The sequence below is a fragment of the Trachurus japonicus genome, chromosome 18, assembly GCF_045865225.1.
Source record: "Trachurus japonicus isolate A0001 chromosome 18, Traja_1.0".
In the NCBI taxonomy this organism is placed as follows: Eukaryota; Metazoa; Chordata; class Actinopteri; order Carangiformes; family Carangidae; genus Trachurus; species Trachurus japonicus.
Window position 1 is genome coordinate 5,863,118 of NC_140924.1, and position 26,848 is coordinate 5,889,965.

Here is a 26,848-nt window from a genome sequence, read left to right on the forward strand (position 1 = left end):
CTGGTTAAATCTTTGACCACAAATAGCACAACAAAATGGTTTGTCCTCTGTATGGATTCTCATATGGACTCTAAGATTCCTTACAGAGCTAAATTTTTGACCACAGGTAGCACAGTCAAATGGTTTCTCCTCTGTATGGAGTGTCATAGGAGATGTAACACGCCATAGTCTTGGTTGTCTAGATTCTTCAATACATGTAGCACAGTCGAACGTTTTCTCCCCTGTATGGAGTCTTATACGGCCTCTAAGACTCCTTCTATGTCTATATTTTTTACCACAGGTAGCACATTCAAATGGTTTTTCCTCTATATGGAGTGTCATATGGTTTTTAAGATGCCCTCGTTGTCTAAATTTTTTACCACAGGTAGCACAGTCAAATGGTTTCTCCCCTGTATGGAGTCTAATATGGTCTCTAAGATGACTATTACATCTAAATTTTTTACCACAGACAGTACAGTCAAATGGTTTCTCTCCTGTATGGACTCTGATGTGTATCCTCAAATCCGAGGATTGTTTAAATGTTTTCCCACAGTCTGAGCAGCGGTAAGACTTCTTACCAGTGTCACATTCTTCATCACTCACATGAACAGCTTCACTGTTCAAACCTGACTCAGGTGGTCTCCAGTCATCATCACTGTCTACAACTTTAGAGAATGACTCCGAGACCTCATCATCTGACTCCGAGACCTCATCATCTGACTCCGAGACCTCATCATGTGTATTTGGTTGAAGATCTTCAGGTTGATCTGAGTTCCTGGCTGGTTCAGATCCTCCACAGTCGTCTCCATCAGCCTCCATCTGTTCAGCTGAGCTGCTGGATGGAGGCTCTGCCTCAGTTTGTCTTTGATGAGGTTGTAGGGACAGAGGTTCCTCCTCCTCATCCTCACTCTTCACATGAACAGAAGTGATGGAGAACTCTGGAGTGGTCAATAGTTCTCCTTTTTCTTCTTTAACATGTAGACTCTCTGGGTTCTCCTGGTCCAGACTAGTGGTCAACTCAGGAGGATCTTCTGCTTTTATCAACAGCTGCTGATCACCTGCAGAAACAATGAAACACATCATGAACCAAGGCTGAAATTACTATACATTCAGGGGGAGGGACACCCCCCCCCCCCCCAATATTCAGATATGCTCCCCCCCACTAGCAGGCAGTGATTCTCCAAGTAGCGTTGGGTCTCCTGCCGCTGTTGACGTCGGCACGAGCGGACCTGTTGGTCCGAGTGGCCGCGGTCCGAGTGACCGCGGCGGAGCACATTCGGTTTCGTTTTTTTTTTCTTCCATGCATGTCTGCAGTGCACTGGCATGGCCGGACATGCCCCCCCATAGCAGAGGAAACAGGCCCTTGAATGGCTGGTCATGTTCCTCTCAGAGTACCCCAGAACGCCTCCTTTATGTGTTAAAATCACAAGATTTTCCCCCCAGACCCCCCTACAGGAGTTTGGTGACTCACCCTTTTCACTCCTTCTGAGTTTGCAGGTGTAAGCTACAGTATGCATTTTCAGGTATATGCACCCATAGGGGTTTTGTCGCCCTTGGTCAGCCTTCGGGTCATTTCAACAATTAAAACTGCTAATTTTCAATTTGTTTTTATTTTCATTGTCCTCAATGGTAAACAGAATCATTTATTGAATAATCAAAGAAAGAACAATTTTAGAACCTGGTTCCTTCATCAGGTTTAAAACAAAAGGCAAGAAATGACGACAATTTAGGCTATATGCACACTTGGCGAACCCCGAGTAGGTGGCGCTGGAGTTGGGGAGGATGGGAGGGGCAACTGCATTGAATATACAGAATATATGTGACGGGGTGGTAATGGGTGGTAGGCATAGTACTGGCATAGTACTGTATATCCAATTAATGAATGTGCAAGTATCCAGATTTCAAGTCATTGAAGCAAGGTGCAGTTTTCAATGTGTCTAAGTATTTTAAGTGTTTCCAGGTGATATCTGGAATCAACAAAAGTTTCTCATGTAACATGAAGGTACATGCCCTCCGCTCTCCCCGCAGTCACACACACAGCAGAGGTAGGCCTACCTGTCTACAGTGGGGATGCTTTCAAGCCGTTTTCTTGTTAGAAACGCCACATTTTTAATTAGATGTGTGGATACTTGGTTGCATTAATCCTCAAAGTCGGCGCAAATGCCAGCTCGTTTGCGCGGCCGTCTCGATATGTTTTTGTTTATATTTCGGTCATTTTACGCCGCCCTTGACGACCTGTCAATCAATCGACAGCTGTGAAGCGCTTCGAACCCGCAGGATCGTTAGGAGAGAGAGAGAAGCAGTGAGGAGGATGAAGGTGCTTCAGAGGCTGAAAGTTTTGATGAATTTGATGAGGAAGATATTGAAAAAAGAAGAGAGTTGAGACTTCAGCCTGCTTAGGGCCACAGCTCCAGCTCTGTATACAGACCTGCTGAGCTCTCAAACCATTTTTTTTTTACCTCTCAAACAGCACCACAGTGACAACACATGGAGGGTACATTATATAGGTTAAATATTGTAAACTTTGTGGTTTTTGTCTGTTTAGTTGATATTTTGTTTGGAGAAAAAAAGCTAATTTCTCATTTAGGGCTACACACATCTCATGAAGTTTGAAATGTAATGTTAAGGCAATATTTAGCTTCTTTTATTTTACATTTGAGACATTTGGTGAAAATAGAATGACATAACATTTATGCTCAAAAAGCAATTTCACAAAATATCCTTTTAACTTGTTTTCCACACGTAGCCTATCTATTAGTCTTTATTCATACAGTATATTCCACTGCTTTTGTAGTCGCGTCTCTGTGATGTTCTGATGACCGATAGCGTCTCCTTCCATCATGGCCGACCGGCATGTGACTCCTCACTCTCAATAGAGAGACTAATTTTTTTCATGTCTTCACCCAGGATTTACTTACTGAAATGTTACTGATTGTTGTGCAAGTTGTGTATCTCGGGGTCAGAGGGGACATACAGATACACTGCTACGTTATCATTATAATCATTATTGATCATTGTTTGGGGGGGCGGGGGGGGCGCCTGGGAGTAATCTCGCCTAGGGCACCAAAATGGCTAGAGCCGGGCCTGTGTTCGTCATGCCACGTTTTAACCAGAGACTGTAAAAGGAAGGTTTTAACGCAACTGGCGGTTATATCCTGCATTAAAAACGAATCTGCAAAACCCTTATCATAAAATTTGATACTCTTATTTTTCCACAAGCCGGGACTTTGAGGTTCATGTATTTTAAACTGAATCACCTACCTGTTTTGTTGAGAGCGACTCGAGGCTGCAGGAGAACATCCAGCAGGTTCCTCTGCCGCTCGATCTCCTGTCTGAAGCCCGAAGCCTCCGCCTCGTAGCCGGCTACGACTCTGTCCACGGCCGCTAAGATTTCCTGGGAGGCGGCGGTGAGTCTCTCGGTAACGAATCCTCTCAGAAACTCCACCTCAGACATTTTTACTCAAACTCTCGATTGCTCCCGCCGAATGACTCTATTGTTTCCCCAACCCGCTCCTCCTCTTCCTCCTTCTGCTTCTTCTTTGTTGTTGTTAACGGAAGTGTAGACTCGTCCAGTTACTGCCCTCTACTGGACAGTCTTTCTTCACTCTTCCATTTCTGTGGGGTTCAAGAGGCTTGAAATAATTGTCGGCAGACCAATCGGATGTCATTTTACTCAACCAGAGAAAGATGGTAAAAGGGGGTCAGGTAAACAATGCAACATCACCATGACAACATATTGTCACGTCTGTATTGTTCTGCCTCGTGCTGGCGGACCACTTGTTTACATAGAGGCTTGTTTATCTTGTTACATGCAGCGTCTGTTGTCAGTCTGACATCTGCCCGATTTCACGTGAATGCAACATCAAGAATACGTTCAGATATGCAACCACACCGCTAGATGGGGGTGGAATTCCTACATATTATATGTACGGTGACAACCGGCAGCTCCAGCTGCTCTGCTGCTGACGACCCGCAGCACCTGGCTGCGGTGCAGAGACCACAACGATGGCGTGCTGCGGCAGCATGAACGGCCACACAAAGTTCCACAAAAAAGGCGAGTTTTTGACTAATGAAGTGGCCTTCTTCCCGTCCCAGTGATAGGAGAAGGTCACGGCGGCTGGTCTTTTAGGTGTTCGGACGCGTGCATGTGCGATCAATCAAAGGTGCCCAAGACGAGGTTCCAATAGTAAAAACAACATTTATTAACAACACAATACCTCTTGCGTGTAGTGGCAGGCAGGACACGAAACGACACAATGACACGGTCAAAAACTGTGTGCCTTTGGACCAGCAACACCTCCAAAGTAGACGCACGATTCATATACATACGCCACCAGACAGGCAACACAAGGCCGCTTCACGCTTCCTAAACCAAACACCAACTTTCTGAAGCACACAATAGAAGGGCGCATGACGTCTGTCCGACTACCCATTTCTCCGACCACCCATTTCTCCGACTCCGACCATACATTTCTTTATTTTTGCGTCATCAGTCTGACCTCCCACTTCTCCGACTTAAGTAGCCCTAACCCTTAACCTTACCCTAAACCTAACCTCAACACTGTAGAATGGGTAGTCGGAGAAATGAGCCGTCGGACTTGTGGGCAGTCGGACTGACGTATGCTCCCCACAATAGAATACAGATCAATGAAAGCATGGAACTCCTTACCACTGCCAATAACTAAACTCACACACAAACTAACATTCAAAAAGCAAATAAAAAAATATCTTGGAATTTCATATCTGTAAAATAACATACGCACACATACACATGCACACACACATACACACACATAAAGGGTCTTATGTAGCGTAATAGAATCTTTTGTTGTCATCTTCATTTGTTTTACCCTCTTATTTTATTCTTTTTATTTTTTATTTTATTTTATTTTATTTTATTTTATAACTGCTGTACATCGGAGTTGTCTTACACAGGTTCTTTGATGTGGATGATAATCTCATGGTACAGATTTAATGTAAGATTTTGTTGACTTGTCTTTATGTTGTGATTGCAGATTTATGTTTAAATGTATTGGTTTTAACTGTGGACCCCAGGAAGACTAGCGGCGTTCTAGAGCGCAGCTAATGGGGATCCTAAGGGCCGAGATATACTTGCTGTTAAGTACGCGTACGCGAGCTGCCGCGCGTATCCTGCGTCCGTTTGATGCGTCGCCTGCGACCGAACGCACATATCGACGCGAGGTGACGCGACGCAGGATACGCGCGGCAGCTCGCGTACGCGTAGTTTACAGCAAGTATATCTCGGCCCTAACAAATAAAACAAATAAAACACCTGGCACTGATTGTCCTGGGTTTAAATCATCCCCGCGACCCGGATGCGCCTGACGCCACTTCCGGTGTCAACGGAGGTTATCACAATAAAACCTGCCAAACAGAAAACAACAAAATAAAAGCTAAAATGGCTCCTACATATTATACCTTTAAGGAACTTTCTGGCCCTCTGCCAGTCTATGTCCAAGTGTGATGAAGACACAGTTTAATAGTTGAAGGTAAAACACAGCTGTCTGATTGTAAATTCAGCCTTCAAATTAATCACAGAGGGGGCGGCGGTGCGTGGTGCAGTGGGTAGAGCGGCCGCCCCATGTAGAGGCTACAGTCCTCGCCGCGTCCCCGGTTCGAATCCCGCGTCGGGCAGACCTTTCCTGCGTGTCATTCCCCCTCTCTCTGCCTCCCCATTTCCTGTCTATCTCTACTGTCATCACTATCAAATAAAGGCAAAAAGCCGAAAAATATACGTAAAAAAAAAAAAAAAAAAAAATTTAACCACAGAGCAGAAAGACATGTTATTTAGTAACAAAAGAAAATATGTTTCCACTAAGTACAAATATACCAGAAAGATATTTTGCTGATTTTATTACACTTTTATACAAACAATAAAGATTTAACACATGAAATTCATTTTCATTATATTGTGATGAGCTGTTACAGTTCAATAACTGCAACCTCACACACTGCTGCTGCCTTCAGTAACATTCCTGAGTTCCTCATGCCAGAGATATGAGAATTGATGGCCACAAAAACTGCAACTATAAGTTTATTCTCCTTTATGGTTTCCTAGATATTCCTTTCAAACACATCTTTTCCCAGGCACAGCATACAAATGGATTCTCTCCTGTATGGGATTTCATGTGTGTTCCAAGACTCACTGCTTCGTACTCGCACTACAAACTAATGTGTTCCCTCTTGTCTGGGTGAACCTTCATGTGGTTCGTAAGAGCATCATGTCGTGGAAATATTTGTCCACAATCATTACAACCAAACATTTTTGCTCCTTTATGGAATTTCATGTGTGACACAAAATTCACCGGCTCCATAAATGTTTTGCCACAAACACTGCAACCAAATGGCTTCACTTTTGAGTGGACTCTTGTGTGCAATAAACGATGTGTTGGCTGGTTAAATCTTTGACCACAAATAGCACAACAAAATGGTTTTTCCTCTGTATGGATTCTCATATGGACTCTAAGATTCCTTGCAGAGCTAAATTTGTTACCACAGGTAGCACAGTCAAATGGTTTCTCCTTTGTATGGAATGTCATAGGAGATGTAACACGCCATAGTCTTGGTTGTCTAGATTCTTCACTACATGTAGCACAGTCGAACGTTTTCTCCCCTGTATGGAGTCTTATACGGCCTCTAAGACTCCTTCTATGTCTATATTTTTTACCACAGGTAGCACATTCAAATGGTTTTTCCTCTATATGGAGTGTCATATGGTTTTTAAGATGCCCTCGTTGTCTAAATTTTTTACCACATGTAGCACAGTCAAATGGTCTCTCCCCTGTATGGAGTCTAATATGGTCACTAAGATGACTATTACATCTAAATTTTTTACCACAGACAGTACAGTCAAATGGTTTCTCTCCTGTATGGACTCTGATGTGTATCCTCAAATCCGAGGATTTTTTAAATGTTTTCCCACAGTCTGAGCAGCGGTGAGACTTCTTACCAGTGTCACATTCTTCATCACTTACATGAACAGCTTCACTGTTCAAACCTGACTCAGGTGGTCTCCAGTCATCATCACTGTCTTCAGCTTTAGAGAACGACTCTGAGACCTCATCATCTGTATCTGGTTGAAGATCTACAGGTTGATCTGAGTTCCTGGCTGGTTCAGATCCTCCACAGTCGTCTCCATCAGCCTCCATCTGTTCAGCTGAGCTGCTGGATGGAGGCTCTGCCTCAGTTTGTCTTTGATGAGGTTGTAGGGACTGAGGTTCCTCCTCCTCATCCTCACTCTTCACATGAAGAAAAGCGAGGGAGAACTCTGGAGTGGTCAATAGTTCTTCCTTTTCTTCTTTAATATGTAGACTCTCTGGGTTCTCCTGGTCCAGACTAGTGGTCAACTCAGGAGGATCTTCTGCTTTTATCATCAACAGCTGCTGATCACCTGCAGAAACAATGAAACACATCATGAACCAAGGCTGAAATTACTATACATTCAGGGGGAGGGGAGGGACACCCCCCCCTCCAATATTCAGATATGCTCCCCCCCACTAGCAGCCAGTGATTCGCCAAGTAGCGTTGGGTCTCCTGCCGCTGTTGACGTCGGCACGAGCGGACCTGTTGGTCCGAGTGGCCGCGGTCCAAGCGGCCGCGGTCCGAGCGGACGTGGCGGAGCACATTCGGTTTCGTTTTTTTTTTCTTCCATGCATGTCTGCAGTGCACTGGCATGGTCGGACATGCCCCCCCATAGCAGAGGAAACGGGCCCTTGAATGGCTGGTCATGTTCCTCTCAGAGTACCCCAGAACGCCTCCTTTATGTGTTAAAATCACAAGATTTTCCCCCCAGACCCACTACAGGAGTTTGGTGACTCGCCCTTTTCACTCCTTCTGAGTTTGCAGGTGTAAGCTACAGTATGCATTTTCAGGTATATGCACCCATAGGGGTTTTGTCGCCCTTGGTCAGCCTTCTGGTCATTTCAACAATTAAAACTGCTAATTTTCAATTTGTTTTTATTTTCATTGTCCTCAATGGTAAACAGAATCATTTATTGAATAATCAAAGAAAGAACATTTTTAGAACCTGGTTCCTTCATCAGGTTTAAAACAAAAGGCAAGAAATGACGACAATTTAGGCTATATGCACACTTGGCGAACCCTGAGTAGGTGGCGCTGGAGTTGGGGAGGATGGGAGGGGCAACTGCATTGAATATACAGAATATATGTGACGGGGTGGTAATGGGTGGTAGGCATAGTACTGGCATAGTACTGTATATCCAATTAATGAATGTGCAAGTATCCAGATTTCATTGAAGCAAGGTGCAGTTTTCAATGTGTCTAAGTATTTTAAGTGTTTAAAAGTGTTTCCAGGTGATATCTAGAATCAACAAAAGTTTCTCATGTAACATGAAGGTACATGCCCTCCGCTCTCCCCGCAGTCACACACAGCAGAGGTAGGCCTACCTGTCTACAGTGGGGATGCTTTCAAGCCGTTTTCTTGTTAGAAACGCCACATTTTTAATTAGATGTGTGGATACTTGGTTGCATTAATCCTCAAAGTCGGCGCAAATGCCAGCTCGTTTGCGCGGCCGTCTCGATATGTTTTTGTTTATATTTCGGTCATTTTACGCCGCCCTTGACGACCTGTCAATCAATCGACAGCTGTGAAGCGCTTCGAACCCGCAGGATCGTTAGGAGAGAGAGAGAAGCAGTGAGGAGGATGAAGGTGCTTCAGAGGCTGAAAGTTTTGATTAATTTGATGAGAAAGATATTGAAAAAAGAAGAGAGTTGAGACTTCAGCCTGCTTAGACAGCAGGGCCACAGTTCCAGCTCTGTATACAGACGTGCTGAGCTCTCAAACCATTTTTTTTTACCTCTCAAACAGCACCACAGTGACAACACATGGAGGGTACATTTAGGGTGTAACGGTATATGTATTCGTCCCGTGCCGTCACGGTACGGGGGTCACGGTTCGGTGCACACAGTCACACGACGAATACGTCTGAATGAATATTAAAAAAAAAAAAAAAAAAAAAGTCGAGTCCTCACTCGAATCCAGGTGGCGGTAATGAGCCTCGAAGCTGCCTGCAGCCGTCATAGCAGACGAAGAAGAGAAGTGATGAGAGAGTGAAGTTAGAGGAGGAGAGCTGTCTGCTTCATTCATGTCACTGTGGCTTCTCAATGAAACAAACGGCGGCGGCTCGCGCGACTGGTCCACCGGACAAAGTCCGTCGGCGATGTTTCACGGATGCGCGGTGCGTCGCTAGAAACGCATCAAACACGTAGCGCATGTTCAACCCGATATGTCAATCACTGGTGCAAGTAAAAAGACAAGTTGTGTGCAACAACTTATCCCGCAGCTTTTAAGCCTCTTGACATGAACAGACAGGTGAGGAGAAAAGGAGACTGCATATATAATCAGACACATTTTGTCTGATGAAGGGCTGACGCCTGAAACGTGTGAGTGACATTAAACTGTCACTGGAGCTTTTAACTAGTGTGCGGTCTCCTTTTTTCCTTACCTGTGTCTTTCTTGGTGGTCCAGCACCTAGTCTTCAGTTTTTTGGGGGATGTGCGTGTGGCTGCCTAATATGTTTTATGAACACAGGCAGGACCAGAAACATCACCAAAGTAACTGCTAGTCTAATTTAACTGTGTAAACCAACATTGATGTCAGTTTATTGTTTTGTTTTTTTAATAATATTTTTTTAATAATAATAATAATTTAATAATTCGAATAATAGTTGCCAGTTGTCAAGTGCACGTTTTTTTCCCTCTATAATGAATGAATGGCATTATAACACTCCTAATGCACTTGTTTTATTTTGTATTCTTTTTTCTTTTAACTTTTATAACACAAGACAGATTTTAGTTTTACATTCAATTAGTGTCTGTTGTACCGAAACCGTACCGAACCGTGACCCCTGAACCGAGGTACGTACCGAACCGTGACTTTTGTGTACCGTTACACCCCTAGTACATTATATAGGTTGAATATTGTAAATTTTGTGGTTTTTGTCTGTTTAGTTGATATTTTGTTTGGAGAAAAAAAGCTAATTTCGCATCTAGGGCTACACACATCTCATGAAGTTTGAAATGTAATGTTAAGTCAATATTTAGCTTCTTTTATTTTACATTTGAGACATTTAGTGAAAAGAGAATGACATAACATTTATGCTCAAAAAGCAATTTCACAAAATATCATTTTAACTTGTTTTCCACACGTAGCCATTCTATTAGTCTTTATTCATACAGTATATTCCACTGCTTTTGTGAAGCTAAGACTTTCGTATACCCATTTCAAGCATCACAACAGGTTATTCTCATGACTATTGAGAGTGAGGAGTTGTCGTCACAGCTCAGAGCCCCACCCCCCCTCTCCGCCATGATGGAAGGATTCCTGCGGCAAAAGTCTAGTCTATGGGCAAAACAAAATCGTCTACTCCGTAATTTACTGTTTTACAATGCCTGCTCCAGTGATTTACTTTCTCCTTATTAGGGTCCGGGCAGCTAAGCTGCCGGGACACTATTGTATTCCTAGGAATTCTTCTTCTTCTTCTTCTTTCTTCTTCCAAGGAAGTCATACTTCCCATGGGCGAAAACTCACCAAACTTTGCACAAAGGTTCAGTCCCATGCCAGATTCACTCAACTCCAAGGACATGTGCCCCCCCCTCCTAGGGGGGGCACAATAAGCGTTTAAATTTAAAAACTTTAAAAATTCCTACCAAACCAACGGTAGATGCTACAGTGTTGAAACTTCACCACAATGTAGCCTCAATACTGCTGAAACTTTTGTCCACTTAAACTTATTACAAATTATGAAGTCCATCACTCTGTTTTTTTCAATAACTGTAAAACTTTTAAAATGTATCTCCTCCCACAATTTTTGCTCAATTGACACCAAACTTGCTACAGAGCATCTCCAGACCGTCCTCCACAAAACTTGTTTCTCGGATTTTTGATTAAAGCAGAAGTAAGTGGTCCGGTCGTTTTCGCTAATGCTGCGTTCCAGGCAGGCTTTTGAAACCGTAAATTACAGCTTCAAGTCACAACTTACGACTTTGTAGCGTTTCAGGCAACCCACTCGTGTTTTTCCGACCTGTTTTACCGGTGAAAGTCACAATAACGGCCACTCGTAACTTCCGACCGGTGAACTCGTACCAGATCGAACTGGTACCACTTCACGGTCGGAAAAATACGAGTTTCCTTGAACGCACCATAACAGTCCTCGTCCCTACGTCACCACATTCACGGCGTTCCTTGGCTGCACACACAGCCCTGCATGCCGTTCTCTCTCCTCATTGGATAAAAACTGTAGGATACGAGAAAAGTTTTCTCCTCGGCTCAGAGCAGAGCAGAGGGACTGACAGACCCGTGTTTCAGACCAAACACTCTATGTAAGTGATTGCTGTCGGAAGATATAACTATTTAAGACTTATATTAACACAAATATATCACTTACTTCTGCTTTAAGCAAAAATTGAGCCTACAGTGCATGAAAACGTTTGACTGTAAACACTACTGTAAACATATACCATCAAATTCTTGATAAATACATTTTCAAACTTCCTGAAAAAAAAAGACAATATTCTGGAGTCATGGTTGATGAAGTTTAGCAAATATCAGAATTTTATCTCAAAAACTGAATTTTCTAGAACATTTTGAATTCTGCTCTCATGGGAACAACTGCAGCCAATGTGAGAGTGGAATTTTTAAACATCATATTTTCTCTTATGAAGCAAAACACTTATCATTAAAAACAAATCACCAACATTTCCATGCTGTCAAGATGCAATTTATGTATTATCAGATTTTTGTTTAGATGACTGAATTATTGACATTTTGACCATTTCATCACAACAGCTGCCCGGGCACTGACTCACTACCAGCTAATTAGCTCAGCGAGTTAAGAGCTGGTTCTTGGTGTCAGAGATTGTGAGTTCGAGACCCAGCGAGGGTGATGATGATGACTGATCAAAATGTCAGATGTCCTAAAGCTATTTTGCTGTCTAAATGCATTTTATGTATTAACAGATTTTTGTTTAGATAACAGAAATCTGCGTTCACAACTGCTGCCCGGACACTGACTCCCTGAGTCTATTTGAGAAGACACACACCATGTCTCGCTTCCAGATAATTAGCTCACTGAGTTAAGCGCTGGTTCTTGGTGTCAGAGGTTGTGAGTTCGAGACCCAGCCAGGGTGATGATGATGATGACAGATCAAAATGTCAAATGTCCTCAACACAAAACACAAGACAATTGTCCTAATGGTGGCATCACAGCAAGCTTCTAAATTTAAAAATTCAAATAGCTTGGACTGGACCATCTGCGAAGGCTCCTAACATCTTAGACTCATAGTAGATGTTTGACAAATACATATCATTATTTTACCTCAAAAACTGATTTTTCTTTTTCTGCCTACACGACAGTGAATGGCTTACTCAATTTGTGAAGCCACTATTGAACTGCCACTTGTCAATTAGCTCAGTGCGATAGACAATGGTCTTTGGTTCCCGAGGTTGTGGGTTCAATCCTCAACTGATGCAAATTGGACATTATAAGGACAACTGTCTTGTCTTCCTATTCTCCTGTTTGTTGCTCAGAATTGCCTAATTTTGCCCAAAAGTAGCCCGGACCCGACCCATCGCTGGCAGCTATAATTTTTTCTTGTAATTTGTTGATCTGTTGGCGCAAAAAAGAGCTAGAATTTAGTCGCGTCTCTGTGATGTTCTGATGACCGATAGTGTCTCCTTCCATCATGGCCGACCGGCACGTGACTCCTCACTCTCAATAGAGAGACTAATTTTTTTCATGTCTTCACCCAGGATTTACTTAGGCTACTGAAATGTTACTGATTGTTGTGCAAGTTGTGTATCTCGGGGTCAGAGGGGACATACAGATACACTGCTACGTTATCATTATAATCATTATTGATCATTGTTGGGGGGGGGGCGCCTGGGAGTAATCTCGCCTAGGGCACCAAAATGGCTAGAGCCGGTGTTGTGGCCCTACTGGTTATTAAGTTAACTGGTTACCGTGCTGAACAGCTGCAGATGTTTTGCGCTCCCTCAGCAGATTCGTCACAAACATACACAGCATATTACCAGCGAGTTTCAAGCCACAATTCACATCTACCGCGGCGAATATGCTGCTGTGAGTGAGCACTAACAGTTACGTACCAGCCACATGGAAAAAAAAAAATAAAGTGGAGAAAAAATAATCTTCACATATTTGCGTGGGTCGGGACTCAATCTCGCTTCAGCAAAAACAATTACACCACTAACCACCTGTCTAGCTCTGTGAGCCACTCAAGCTCACAGGTGCCAGCCGTTTCACTGCATATCAGTCAATTACGTCACTACAGGTAACGTTTTGACTCGAGCTGATCTCAAACAACTGGTTTGGGTCTGCCTTGAAAATACACAGACAATGCCTCGGTGTTTATTGTTCTCTTTCCTCCAGTCTAATGAACATATTCAGCGCTACACTCCACTCCGCACAACACTACACACCACAACAAAGCCTGTCGTGTTGAGAAAGTGATTAAATAACTCGTCAAAATACGCTAAACAATATGTAAACAAAAGCGAAACACTTGAGCCACTGCGTGTAGCTACATGGGTGAAAAGTACTACTTGCATTTAATCACATTACTGTATTGCGAATGTTTTGTGTACTTACATTTCTTTACACTTCTCTACAGATCTTATAAAACGCACAACGTATTTATTGGCGTGCATTAAAAGAAATGTTCGCTTGAAGTCGCCGTGGTTCGCGGAAGAGGTGATGTTATCTCTGAGTCTACCTGTTTCTGCCTGGTGATGCGTTCAAGGGAACAGGGCAGCGTCGGACGTGAGTCGATGGTCTGATATGCTTTAGATTTCGTGTGTCGACATATTTTATCATTGCCCTTTATAAAGGTATGTTAAAACTAGTTTGACATTCACAGAAAAAACTGACATATCTATGACAGAAAAGCATTCTGGACTAATGTTCAAATAGAGATTGATCATTTTCTTGCCATTTAGATCGCCATGGACCCAAAACTGTTTAGTTTGTCAGTTTTTTCTGTGAATGTCAAACTAGTTTTAATTAAAATGTATACCTTTACAAAGGGCAATGATAAAATATGTCGGCACATGAAATCTAAAGCATCAGACCATTCTATAAATACATTTCAAACAATCGACTCACGTCCGACGCTGCCCTGTTCCCTTGAACGCATCATAGCCACAAGGCAGAAACAGGTAGACTCAGAGATAACATCACCTCTTCCGCGAACCATGGCGACTTCAAGTGAACATTTCTTTTAATGCACGCCAATAAATACGTTGTGCGTTTTATAAGATCTGTAGAGAAGTGTAAAGAAATGTAAGTACACAAAACATTCGCAATACAGTAATGTGATTAAATGCAAGTAGTACTTTTCACCCATGTAGCTACACGCAGTGGCTCAAGTGTTTCGCTTTTGTTTACATATTGTTTAGCGTATTTTGACAGTATTTCCGAGTTATTTAATCACTTTCTCAACACGACAGGCTTTGTTGTGGTGTGTAGTGTTGTGCGGAGTGGAGTGTAGCGCTGAATATGTTCATTAGACTGGAGGAAAGAGAACAATAAACACCGAGGCATTGTCTGTGTATTTTCAAGGCAGACCCAAACCAGTTGTTTGAGATCAGCTCGAGTCAAAACGTTACCTGTAGTGACGTAATTGACTGATATGCAGTGAAACGGCTGTCACCTGTGAGCTTGAGTGGCTCACAGAGCTAGACAGGTGGTTAGTGGTGTAATTGGTTTTGCTGAAGCGAGATCGAGTCCCGACCCACGCAAATATGTGAAGATTATTTTTCTCCACTTTATTTTTTTTTTCCATGTGGCTGGTACGTAACTGTTAGTGCTCACTCACAGCAGCATATTCGCCGCGGTAGATGTGAATTGTGGCTTGAAACTCGCTGGTAATATGCATAGACTGTAAAAAGAATGGACGTAGCGTCCGTGACGTCACCCATTGGTTTGGGGGAGTCTGTTTTGTGCCGCTACCACGGGGGTTTGAACCGCGCCATGTTGGATTCTACTTGCAATATTTGGAGCGGTGCAGCCGTTGGCCGGCCGAGAGCCCGCCCACTGGCCTCGAAGCAGCGGTCTACGGACCTGTCACTCAACGGTTCTGCGCCCTAATTGGCCAGAACTTTAAACCTAATAATAGTAAAACGGTAGAGTTTAAAAAAAATTCACCCCCCTCAGAGTGTGTGCGGAGGTAGAAACTATCGATTGAGACCAAAAAAATAAAATGTACCAGGCTGTAAATATGTTTTTTTAAGCTGTAAAATCGGCTATTTTAACATGGGGCTCAATTGGAATTGCTCCCTTCTGGAGCCAGCCCCCAGCGACAGCCGAGGGGTTTGCAGTTTTTTGAATGCGGAAGTGAGCTTCACTTCTCAGACCGACAACTGCCCCCTTGGTAATATGCTGTGTATGTTTGTGAATTTGTGACGAATCTGCTGAGGGAGCGCAGAACATCTGCAGCTATTCAGCACGGTAACCAGTTAACTTAAAAACCAGTAGGGCCACAACACCGGGCCTGTGTTCGTCATGCCACGTTAACCATAGACTGTAAAAAGAAGTTTTTAACGCAACTGGCGGTTAAATCCTGCATTAAAAACGAATCTGCAAAACCCTTTTCATAAAATTTGATACTCTTATTTTTCCACAAGCCGGGACTTTGAGGTTCATGTATTTAAAACTGAATCACCGACCTGTTTTGTTGAGAACGACTCGAGGCTGCAGGAGAACATCCAGCAGGTTCCTCTGCCGCTCGATCTCCTGTCTGAAGCCCGAAGCCTCCGCCTCGTAGCCGGCTACGACTTTGTCCACGGCCGCTAAGATTTCCTGGGAGGCGGCGGTGAGTCTCTCGCTAACGAATCCTCTCAGAAACTCCACCTGAGACATTTTTACTCAAACTCTCGATTGCTCCCGCCGAACGACTCTATTGTTTCCCCAACCCGCTCCTCCTCTTCCTCCTTCTGCTTCTTCTTTGTTGTTGTTTCCGGAAGTGTAGACTCGTCCAGGCGTGTTACTGCCCTCTGCTGGACAGTCTTTCTTCACTCTTCCATTTCTGTGGGGTTCAAGAGGCTTGAAATAATTGTAAGAACTAGAAAATTTCCTCTGGGGAAATTTTGAAAGGGCCACGGGGCTACTGCCGGTTTTACCATCTCTGCCGGTTTTACCATCTTTCTTAGGGGTGTAACGGTACACAAAAGTCACGGTTCGGTACGTACCTCGGTTCAGGGGTCACGGTTCGGTACGGTTTCGGTACAACAGACACTAATTGAATGTAAAACTAAAATCTGTCTTGTGTTATAAAAGTTAAAAGAAAAAAGAATACAAAATAAAACAAGTGCATTAGGAGTGTTATAATGCCATTCATTCATTATAGAGGGAAAAAAACGTGCACTTGACAACTGGCAACTATTATTCGAATTATTAAATTATTATTATTATTATTAAAAAAATATTATTAAAAAAACAAAACAATAAACTGACATCAATGTTGGTTTACACAGTTAAATTAGACTAGCAGTTACTTTGGTGATGTTTCTGGTCCTGCCTGTGTTCATAAAACATATTAGGCAGCCACACGCACATCCCCCAAAAAACTGAAGACTAGGTGCTGGACCACCAAGAAAGACACAGGTAAGGAAAAAAGGAGACCGCACACTAGTTAAAAGCTCCAGTGACAGTTTAATGTCACTCACACGTTTCAGGCGTCAGCCCTTCATCAGACAAAATGTGTCTGATTATATATAGTGTGCGGTCTCCTTTTCTCCTCACCTGTCTGTGTTCATGTCAAGAGGCTTAAAAGCTGCGGGATAAGTTGTTGCACACAACTTGTCTTTTTACTTGCACCAGTGATTGACATATCGGGTTGAACATGCGCTACGTGTTTGATACGTTTCTAGCGACTCACCGCGCATCCGTGAAACATCGCCGACGGACTTTGTCCGGTGGACCAGTCGCGCGAGCCGCCGCCGTTTGTTTCATTGAGAAGCCACAGTGACATGAATGAAGCAGACAGCTCTCCTCCTCTAACTTCACTCTCTCATCACTTCTCTTCTTCGTCTGCTATGACGGCTGCAGGCAGCTTCGAGGCTCATTACCGCCACCTGGATTCGAGTGAGGACTCGACTTTTTTTTTTTTTTTTTTTTAATATTCATTCAGACGTATTCGTCGTGTGACTGTGTGCACCGAACCGTGACCCCCGTACCGTGACGGCACGGGACGAATACATATACCGTTACACCCCTAATCTTTCTTACTAGTAAGAGAGATAAGTAAATGTTTTGTTTTATTTTTTTATGTGCAAATAAATAAAAGTCTAAAAAAAAAAAAGTCTGTCAACATGGGAATCAAACCCACGATCTTAAGGTCAAGACAGAGCTGATCAGACAGACACGTGATCATCTTTCTATAAGCACTGATATGGAGGAGCTGTAATATTAGGTTACCTGTGTGTGTGTGTGTGTGTGTGTGTGTGTATCTCTAACTTTTATCACATGAAGTTACCTGTGTGTGTTTGTGTGTGTGTGTGGGAGAGGAGTGCGCGCATATGCGTGCATGTGTACGTTACCTGTGTGTTTTGATGTGTGTGTGTGTGTGGCTGTACCTGTAATCACATGAAGCTACCTGTGTGTGTTGGTGTGTGTGGTTGTGTTTGACTTGAACTAAACCTGATGAAGGTGCCTGAAGCAATGGTATAAAAGTAAAAAAAATAAAAAATAAAATAAGCAGCCCATAATGAGCACAGAGCTTTGAGAGAGAAGTCAATTAAGTACAACAGGGAGCAACATCCTGTGTCAGTCTGATTTAGCTGTGTCTGTGTTTACAAGCATTTATATTAAATGAGTGCCAGGTGGATTGTTTATGAAGTTAACGAGCTCTGGCCTGAGAATCACAGACGTTACCACGGCAACTTGAGGTGGTTGCCAATGACGATAGGGGCCCCCCAGGCTAAGACAGACAGAAACGTTGAGAAAAAGAGCAAGAGCATCGGTCTCGCATTTAGGCTTACTGTGACAAAACGGTAACTCCTATCAGAACAAAACACAGATCAACGGTGCTGTAAGGACTTCCTGAAAAATTTGGAGACGCTGGCAGTTTTAAAACATCAGGCCGTTCTGCTTCTCTCAGAAAATCTTTGTATTGGAGACAATGAGGAGCAGAGACAGACGTGGCCGCACTCAGAGGCTGATTCTGTAAATTCTGTAAGTCTCTCTGATAGTTTGAGCACACGGTGAGAGACAGAACAAGTTTGTCTACAGTTTTCTGAAAAAATTATGTGTGTAGAGTGTAAATTGTGGCCGGGCCGAGTGTGGAAAGAGAAAAAATCTGGAGTTTTTCTGGGCTTTCTCCCACTCTAACTGATGATGTCACCCACTCTGACACGAACATTCCGTGCAATATACACCCATTATAATCTCATAATTTCTCCAAAAATGATCATGGTCATTGATCAGGGATTGATCAAAAACTATATGACCTATCAAAACGTGGAATAATACGCCAATACACAAGACTTGTGTCTACTGTTAAAAGTTCAAATGAAGTCTCTGGTGAAAGTATGCCTGAGCAGTAGACGTTTGTTTAACTCCAATGATTGTTAAAGTTCAAATGAAATCTCTAGGTGAAAGTATGCCTGAGCAGTAGACGTTTGTTAAACTCCAATGATTGCTCTTTTTCGCTCTTTTTTTTTTCGCCCGTCCCATTGACTTCAATGCAAAATTTTGCAGAAATTTGACAGAAATATCTGAGAATTTATGGCTACAAAAACTGCAACTGTATGTTTTTTCCCCTATATGGATTTCTATGCGTGTCTGTTTAAGAGCGTCTTGTTAGGAATTGTGGGAATTATCCAGGCACACCACATAGAGGCAGAGTAACATCCTAGTAAAGAAGAACAAGAAGAAAGAGGAAGCCAGTCGCATCATGATGTGTCACATGGAAGCCACCAGCCACCAACACAAAAGCTCTTCTTTAATCATCAATATTTAACCGTCACATATCATAGACAAGTGTTAACATAAACTCTGATACTTGGCTGAGTGCCGTGAGGTTTTGCTGGTGGAAAACGTCAATATAATATAATATTTTGTCCACTACCAATTTAAAACATACAAGAAACTTAAGAGAAAAATATATTCAAACTTAAAAATGAATGAACCCTGAATTTATTTAGCAACAAAAGAAAACGTTTTTTTTCCCACCAAGTACAATTGTACCAGAAAGACACTTTTCTGAAGGAATATCCTTTATACAACCCACAACAATAAAAATGTAAAGCATGCAAATCATTGTGATTGTATTGTAATAAGCTGTTACAGTTCAGCTCAACCAACAACTCTGCAGCCACAGGTAGCCTCATGCTGCCTCAATAACATACACGTGTTTCCATGTACAACAGATTTGTAACATGTATTTGTAGCATTAATTCCATGAACACGTTGTTTTATACAATTTTAAAATCATACAAACTTAAACAAATATTTTACAAGTGAAACTTATTTTCACTGTGTAGTGAAGAGCTGTTACAGTGCTGCTGCCTTCAGTAACATTCCTGAATTTACATACACTCAAGTTTCCTCTTGGCAGAAATATCTGAGAATTTATGGCTACAAAAACTGCAACTGTGTGTTTTTTTCCCATGTGTGTCTGAAGATATTTCTTTTAAATAAATCGTTTTCCTACAGAGACTACATACAAATGATTTCTCTCCTCAACGGGATTTCATGTATCTTCTGAGAATTCCTGCTGTCGAATGTGTACTCCCACACACGCTACAAACAAATTGTCTCACTTCTGTGTGGACTTTGTGTTTCAAGATCATCACGTTTATGGGATTTCATGTGTAGCACTAAATTCCCTTGTGATTCATACTTTTTCTAATATGGTCTCTAAGATGACTATTCCATTTAAAATGTCTACCACAAATAGCACAACCAAATGGTTTCTTATCTGTATGGACTCTCAAGTGCATATTAAAAGTCCCTCGATGTCTAAATTTTTTACCACAGGTAGCACAACCAAATGGTTTCTTATCTGTATGGACTCTCAAGTGCAAATTAAAAGTCCCTCGATGTCTAAATTTTTTACCACAGGTAGGACAGTCAAATGGTTTCTCTCCTGTATGGACTCTAATATGGTCTTTAAGATGACTATGATGTCCAAATTTTTTACCACAGGTAGCACAGTCATATGGTCTCTCTCCTGTATGGATTTGCATATGTCTATTAAGGTTCATTTTAACAGTAAATTTTTTACCACAGATAGCACAGTCAAATGGTTTCTCTCCTGTATGGAGTCTCATATGGTCTTTAAGATGACTATGATGTCTAAATTTTTTACCACAGGTAGCACAGTCATATGGTCTCTCTCCTGTATGGGTTCTCATGTGTGCCTTCAAATATGAGGGGGCTTTAAATGTTTTCCCACACTCTGAGCAGTGGTGAGACTTCTTACCAGTGTTCCATTCTTCATCATTTACATGAACAGCTTTACTGTTCAAACCTGACTCAGGTGCTCTGGTTTCTCTCCAGTCATCATCACTGTCTTCAGCTTCAGAGGACGACTCTGAGACCTCATCATCTGTATCTGGTTGAAGATCTTCAGGTTGATCTGAGTTCCTGGCTGGTTCAGATCCTCCACAGTCGTCTCCATCAGCCTCTATCTCTACTTCTATCTGTCCAACTGAGCTGCTGGATGGAGACTCTGCCTCTATCTCTACTTCTATCTGTGCAGCTGAGCTGCTGGATGGAGGCTCTGCCTCAGTTTGTCTTTGATGAGATTGTAGGGACTGAGGTTTCTCCTCCTCATCCTCATCCTCACTCTTCACAATAACACATGTGAGGGGGATCTCTGGAGTGGTCAGTAGTTCTTCCTCTTCTTCTTTAACATGCAGACTCTCTGGGTTCTCCTCATCCAGACTAGTGGTTAACTCAGGAGGATCCTCTACTTTTATCATCAACAGCTGCTGATCACCTGCAGAAACAATGAAACACATCATGAACCAAGGCCGAAATTACCATATACATTCAGGGAGAGGAACATCCCCCCCAATATTCAGATATGCTCAAAATGTCCCCCCCAATATACAGTATAGCTAGCTGATTAAAAAATCCCATGTGTTAGTGCAGTGGTCACTCGCTGGAGGCAGTGATCCGCCAAGTATCGTCGGGTCTCCTGCCGCTGTTGACGTCGGCACAAGCGGACCTGTTGGTCCGAGTGGCCGCGGTCCGAGCGGACGTAGCGGAGCGCATTCGCGCATGGCCAGACATGCCCCCCCCATAGCAGAGGAAACGGGCCCTTGAATGGCTGGTCCAGACCCCTAGATTTAAAATATGAGGTTCGTTTTTGCTCCCCACTAGACCAGTTGTGAGTTCCCTTCATGTTCTTCTCAGAGTACACCAGAATGCTTCCTTTATGTGTTAAAATCACAAAATTTTTCTGGGGGGGACTGACCTTTTTCACTCCTTCTGAGTTTGCAGGTGTAAGCTACAGTATGCATTTTCAGGTATATATATACACCTCCATAAAAAAGGACTAGTAGTAATAAAGTATTGTAGACTATTAGAATCTAACCAATGCCCTGAAGAGCCCTAAGCTGCATCAAAGCTTTCAGACTGAGATAGAAAATGTAAAGAAAGAGAAAAACAATGAGTTGTTATTAGGGTCCGGGCAGCTAAGCTGCCAGGACACTATTGCATTCCTAGGAATTCTTCTTCTTCTTCTTTCAAGGAAGTCATACTTCCCATGAGCGAAAACTCACCAAACTTTACAGAAATGTCCAACCCCATGCCAGATTTACTCAACTCCAAGGACATGTGCATTTTGCCCAGGTCGGTAAATTCGGTTTTGAAAAAAGAAACAAAATAAAAGTCGTTTTTGTCTTTTTTGGCTGTGTGTGTAGGTAGGCTGTGTGCATGTCCCTTTAAGAGCCGTACTACGTGTTCAGCGTGTGTAGTCACGTGACTCCACTCCATCCAGTCTGTAACAGAAAGGGACAGAGCCGGTGACACACCGGCAGCAGCGCGGCGAGCGTGCTCGTCTGTACTGAGACTGTTGTTATTTTTTCACCTGAGTTCATGACACACACACCAGAGCAATGAGAAAACACCTCGCTGAAATGTCGGATTAAAAACGTGCAGCATCGGCCGCCACCGTCACGTGATTTTGTCAACAGACCAGCGTGAAGGGAGTGACAAGAGATTAGACAGAAACGGACATGTGGCGTTAAGTGCTGAAATAACCACGCTGACGTTCTTTATTGATAAACAGATCAGCGCCGTCCAGCGAGTCGAGGCACTTGAAGAAGTTTACAAAGTGACGGTAGATTATTACTGTGCGTCTGCTCCGACCCCATTATGAAATATTGGCGGCGATAATAAAGAAGCAGCGGCAGCCACAACTAAATGTAGCGAAAACGTTCAAAAGTTGAAGCCTGGGGCTGCTGAGGTAGTCATCTGGTTGAGGAGGAAGAGCAGCTTGTTCCAAAAAGAAATGTTGTAGCCATATGTGCTGCAATAATGTGTGCTTATCAGTTGTTCAATAACTCTAAACAACTAAAAGTATTTTATTTGTATTTTCTTAACATATTTTCAGGCAGTGTATAGTTTTAAAGTGGCACCTCTGTAAATACAGCAGTTATAGCAAAAAAAAAAATATATATATATATACATAGGCCTATATATAGCAATAAATAGGTCCAGAGGAGTTATGCTATCCGCGTGGAGGGGGGGAGGGGGTGAGTATCGTCCATTTATCGTTATCGAGGCAAACTGAAAAATATATCGTGATATTGATTTTAGGCCATATCGCCCAGCCCTACCAATGTCCTTGTTTTAGACAGGGAGGACAGATGGTTTGAGAGAGGGGTGAAGGAAGCCATCTACAGTCGTCCTCAAAATTATTCATACCCCTGTCAAATACAAGGTATTTCTTAATTTTGTCAGTCACAGATTAATATTTCAACTCAGATTTGATATGAATAGGACATGAGGGAAAGTCTGGAGCCATGACCAATTTATTTAAGTAAAGTTACATTTGTTTATTTGAATGTTGAACAAAAATGACCATGTCCAAAATTATTCATACCCCAGTGATACCAAGACAAAAGGCCTATGGAAGTTGGAACAAACCATTCTCTTTAAGGGTCTAAAGTGTTTACAATTATTTTCAATGTATCTGGGAGTTTTTTGACCAGTTTTCTGACTATAAAAGTTGACTATGTCATAAGCAATTCAACTTTTATAGTCAGAAAACTGGTCAAAAGACCAGAGTGCTAAGTGAGGACACAGTGGAAATGCCAAAAAAGAAGGAAACGGATACAAAAAGGTCCCAGTGTCAATGGTGCAAAGTATCATTAAGAAGTACCAAAGATTTCAAGAAGTACCAACGATTTAACACAGTGAAAACCCTCAAAGGTTGCGGTCAAAAGACAGTAGTGTCACCTTAGCTAGTCAGAAAAATCAAGCGAGTAGGGGTGCAACGGTACAGGTAGCCCACGGTACGATACGTACCTCGGTTTTTGGCCACGGTTCTCGGTACGGTTTCGGTATGTGTTTTGTGCAGAGAACTTTTTTTTTCTCCCAAAATAATGTTTATAATTTATAATATTTCTAATATAGCTCTCCTCTCTCTCTAACACACACACACACACGAACTGTCTGTGAACAGCCCCTAGCTCCTCCCTCTGCACACTCCTTTAGTCTTTCAGTAGGTGAACACTCTGAAGCCACTTTCAAACAGAGATGGCGCTATATTGCCGTCATGGAAGACCGTCACTATGCTGCAGCCACAGTCTCTCACTGGGAAAGAAGGAGTTAGTCTAATGTGTTTTTTTAAACAGCCTTTCACCACCTCTCATCCCTGTCAGTCAACTCCTCCTGCCGACCTCGGCCTCTCTATCGCGCGCAGGCACGCGGGCACGCGGACACGCGACCACACACGTGCGGTGTGCATGGACAGAGTCCTGCTGGAACTCTAATAAAAGCTAAATGTGCTAAATCGCGCGAATAATTAATTAATTTCCCCCGCGATTGCGATCAGCAACCGCTAGTGCTGCCGCCTGTTTGTTTTCTTTTTTTCTCTTTTTTTCCCCTCTTCTGTGTGTGAGCTGCACTTTCAGTTGCAGAGGGGGGGAGTCACTGTGAGTGTGTGGAGGCTCAACAGTGATTGGACATCAACTCGCGGGGGCGGGCTTTCGCCTTAAACGGCCAGGCACACACATACACGGCATAGCTGCCTGTAAAGCAGGAAGAGCTGATGGAAGCTGAATCTGAAATACCGCGGTCCAAGAGCGTATTGCACCGTGCAGGCCGTACCGAACGGTTCGGTATTTTACCGAGAACCGTTGCATCCCTACAAGCGAGATGGTGAAAACAATCCAAGGACTACTACCAAGGCTCAGTTCCTTCAGGACAGTCCTGGTAGTAGTCATTTTATAGTCCCAAGTGGTGTGACTATAAAAAGGCAAAGCCGGTAAGTTCATGGAACATGGTCCCTACTGCTTTGCCCATTTGTCACCAGGTAAAAGCCACATCTCTGTGCCCACACGTTTTTGTGCAGTGTCTGCCTTAATATAGTGACACCACCTGCACTCGGTTCCTTCAGGACAGCCTTGGTAGTAGTCCTTGGATTGTTTTCAACATCTCCCTTGATTTTTCTGACTAGCTGAGGTGACACTACTGACTTGTGACCGCATCCTTTGAGGATTTTTGAGGGTTTTCACTGTCTTAAATCGTTGGTACTTCTTGAAATTTTTGGTACTGCTTGATGATACTTTGCACCATTGACACTGGAACCTTCTTGTATCGCTTCCTTCCTTTTTTTTGGCATTTCCAATGTGTCCTCACTGAGCTCTCTGGTCTTTGCCATAGCAAGTCATGCGTTGACATGAAAATGACTGAAATGTCATAAGCAAGTCAACTTTTATGGTCAGAAAACTGGTCAAAAAACTCCCAGAAACATTGAAAATAATTGTAAACACTTTAGACCCTTAAAGAGAATGGTTTGTTCGAACATCCTATGGCCTTTCGTCTTGGTATCACTGGGGTATGAATAATTTTGGACATGGTCATTTTTGTTCCACGTTCAAATAAACACCTTTAACAATGTAACTTTACTTAAATTGGTCATGGCTCCAGAGTTTCCCTCATGTCCTATTCATATCAAATCTGAGTTGAAATACTAATCTGTGACTGACAAAATTAAGAAATTCCCTGTATTTGCCAGGGGTATGAATAATTGTGAGGACGATTGTATGTCCACTTAGAGAAACCTTCTCTAAACAGAGGTGGGGGCCTAAGACACAGTCTATCTGCCACCTACAATGCTGTCTTGGGAGCTCTCCCCAGGAAGTTTAAACCCCATACACACCTGGAGACACGTGACTCGTAGTCACATGACCCCCCTCCAGTTTCGGGGGGGTGTGGTCATGTGACTTTGGTTTCACTAGAAACCAATCACAGGACCACCCACTCTGGGTTTAAATACCTGAGTTTCTGGCATTAGTCTCAGAACTGAAGAAACCTCTTGGATGAGGGGTGAAACGTTTTCAAGAAAGAAAAGAAGTCCAGTTTCTTTTTACTACAACTCCACAAGAATAAGTTGACCTGGATGACTGAGAACCTTCACGGACAAAATATCAGATGGTCTTTGTGAAACAAATGTACAAAATCTTCGAGTCACAGTAGAAGTTTAACAAATACATATCAGAATGTTACCTCTTTTTACATCTTCCTGCACGACAGTGAATGGCTTACTCAATTTGTGAAGCCACTGTTGAAATGCCACTTATCAATTAGCTCAGTGCGATGGACAGTGGTGTTTGGTTCCAGAGGTTACGGGTTCACTCCTCAACTGATGCAAAGTGAACATTACAAGATCAACTGTTCTGTCTTCCTATTCTCCTGTTTGTTGCTTAGAATTTGCCTAAATTTGCCAAAAAATAGCCCGGACCGGACCCATCGCTGCGCAGCAGCTATAATTCGTCATTCCGCCAAAAGAGTGCCATTTGCTCATTGTAACTCTTAAAAATTAAACTTCATTTTTCATTCCATTTCAGTATAGAATTTTTTAATATACACATTTACTCATTCAAAATGAGTAGTGGTCCATCTCAGGCTACTTTATTTAATTTATTGCTGCTTTTATAATTGCATTTTTTAAGAAAAAGTAACAGCAATGAGGGTAACAGCAATGAGTTTTTAGCATAAAATCAGCAATTGTGTGAAATCTAGCCTAATAGCATCTATACTAATAGCTTGAGCACACAGAGCACATTCTTAGGATTTAACTGAATATTTTACTTTTGATATCAACAAACACTGTCTAGAGATAATTTAGGTAACAGGAATGAGTTTTAAGAGTGACGGACCCTGACATAGCTACAATATCATTCAATTTCAGGAAAAATAAATTACAGAATTTAATGTTGGTCTTCCCATGACTTTCAAAAGACCTAATGTCACTTCCAGCAGAACATGTCACTGGTGGGATGTTCCAAAACTTTTAGAGTGTAGGATGTGTTCGGGTAACAGCACTGAGTGAAAACCTGGGGACGGGACTAAAATGTGAATTTTAACCAAAATATAATTAGGTTTTAATTTTAAAAATGTTATATAAGTGTAGATATAATATAAAGTCACACTAATGCATTGTGGTAAACTATAGCGTTTGGCTCTGGGGACATGCAACAAAGGCTGTTTCAGTGCTTTGAAAGCCTTTTTATAGTAATTAAAAATTATATATCTTTAATTTCTACAGTGATTCGTGTGTATGGTGCTTTGTTTATTAATTAAATGCAATTTATATTATATTATTACATGTTTTTATACATTTAATATGCTGGGGA

General features: G+C 42.5%; 1 protein-coding gene across 1 annotated transcript in view; it reads right to left on the reverse strand.

The window, feature by feature from the left end:
- Positions 1–317: 317 nt before the first annotated feature.
- Positions 318–26,848, reverse strand: part of LOC146968489 (uncharacterized) — a 90,965-nt gene continuing 64,434 nt past the window's right edge. The window contains exons 3-4 of the mRNA XM_085759239.1: positions 636–1,037; positions 318–346 (exon numbers count right to left, since the gene is read on the reverse strand). Coding sequence (XP_085615365.1) covers positions 318–346; positions 636–1,037 — 431 coding nt within the window. The remainder of the gene's footprint in view (positions 347–635; positions 1,038–26,848) is intronic.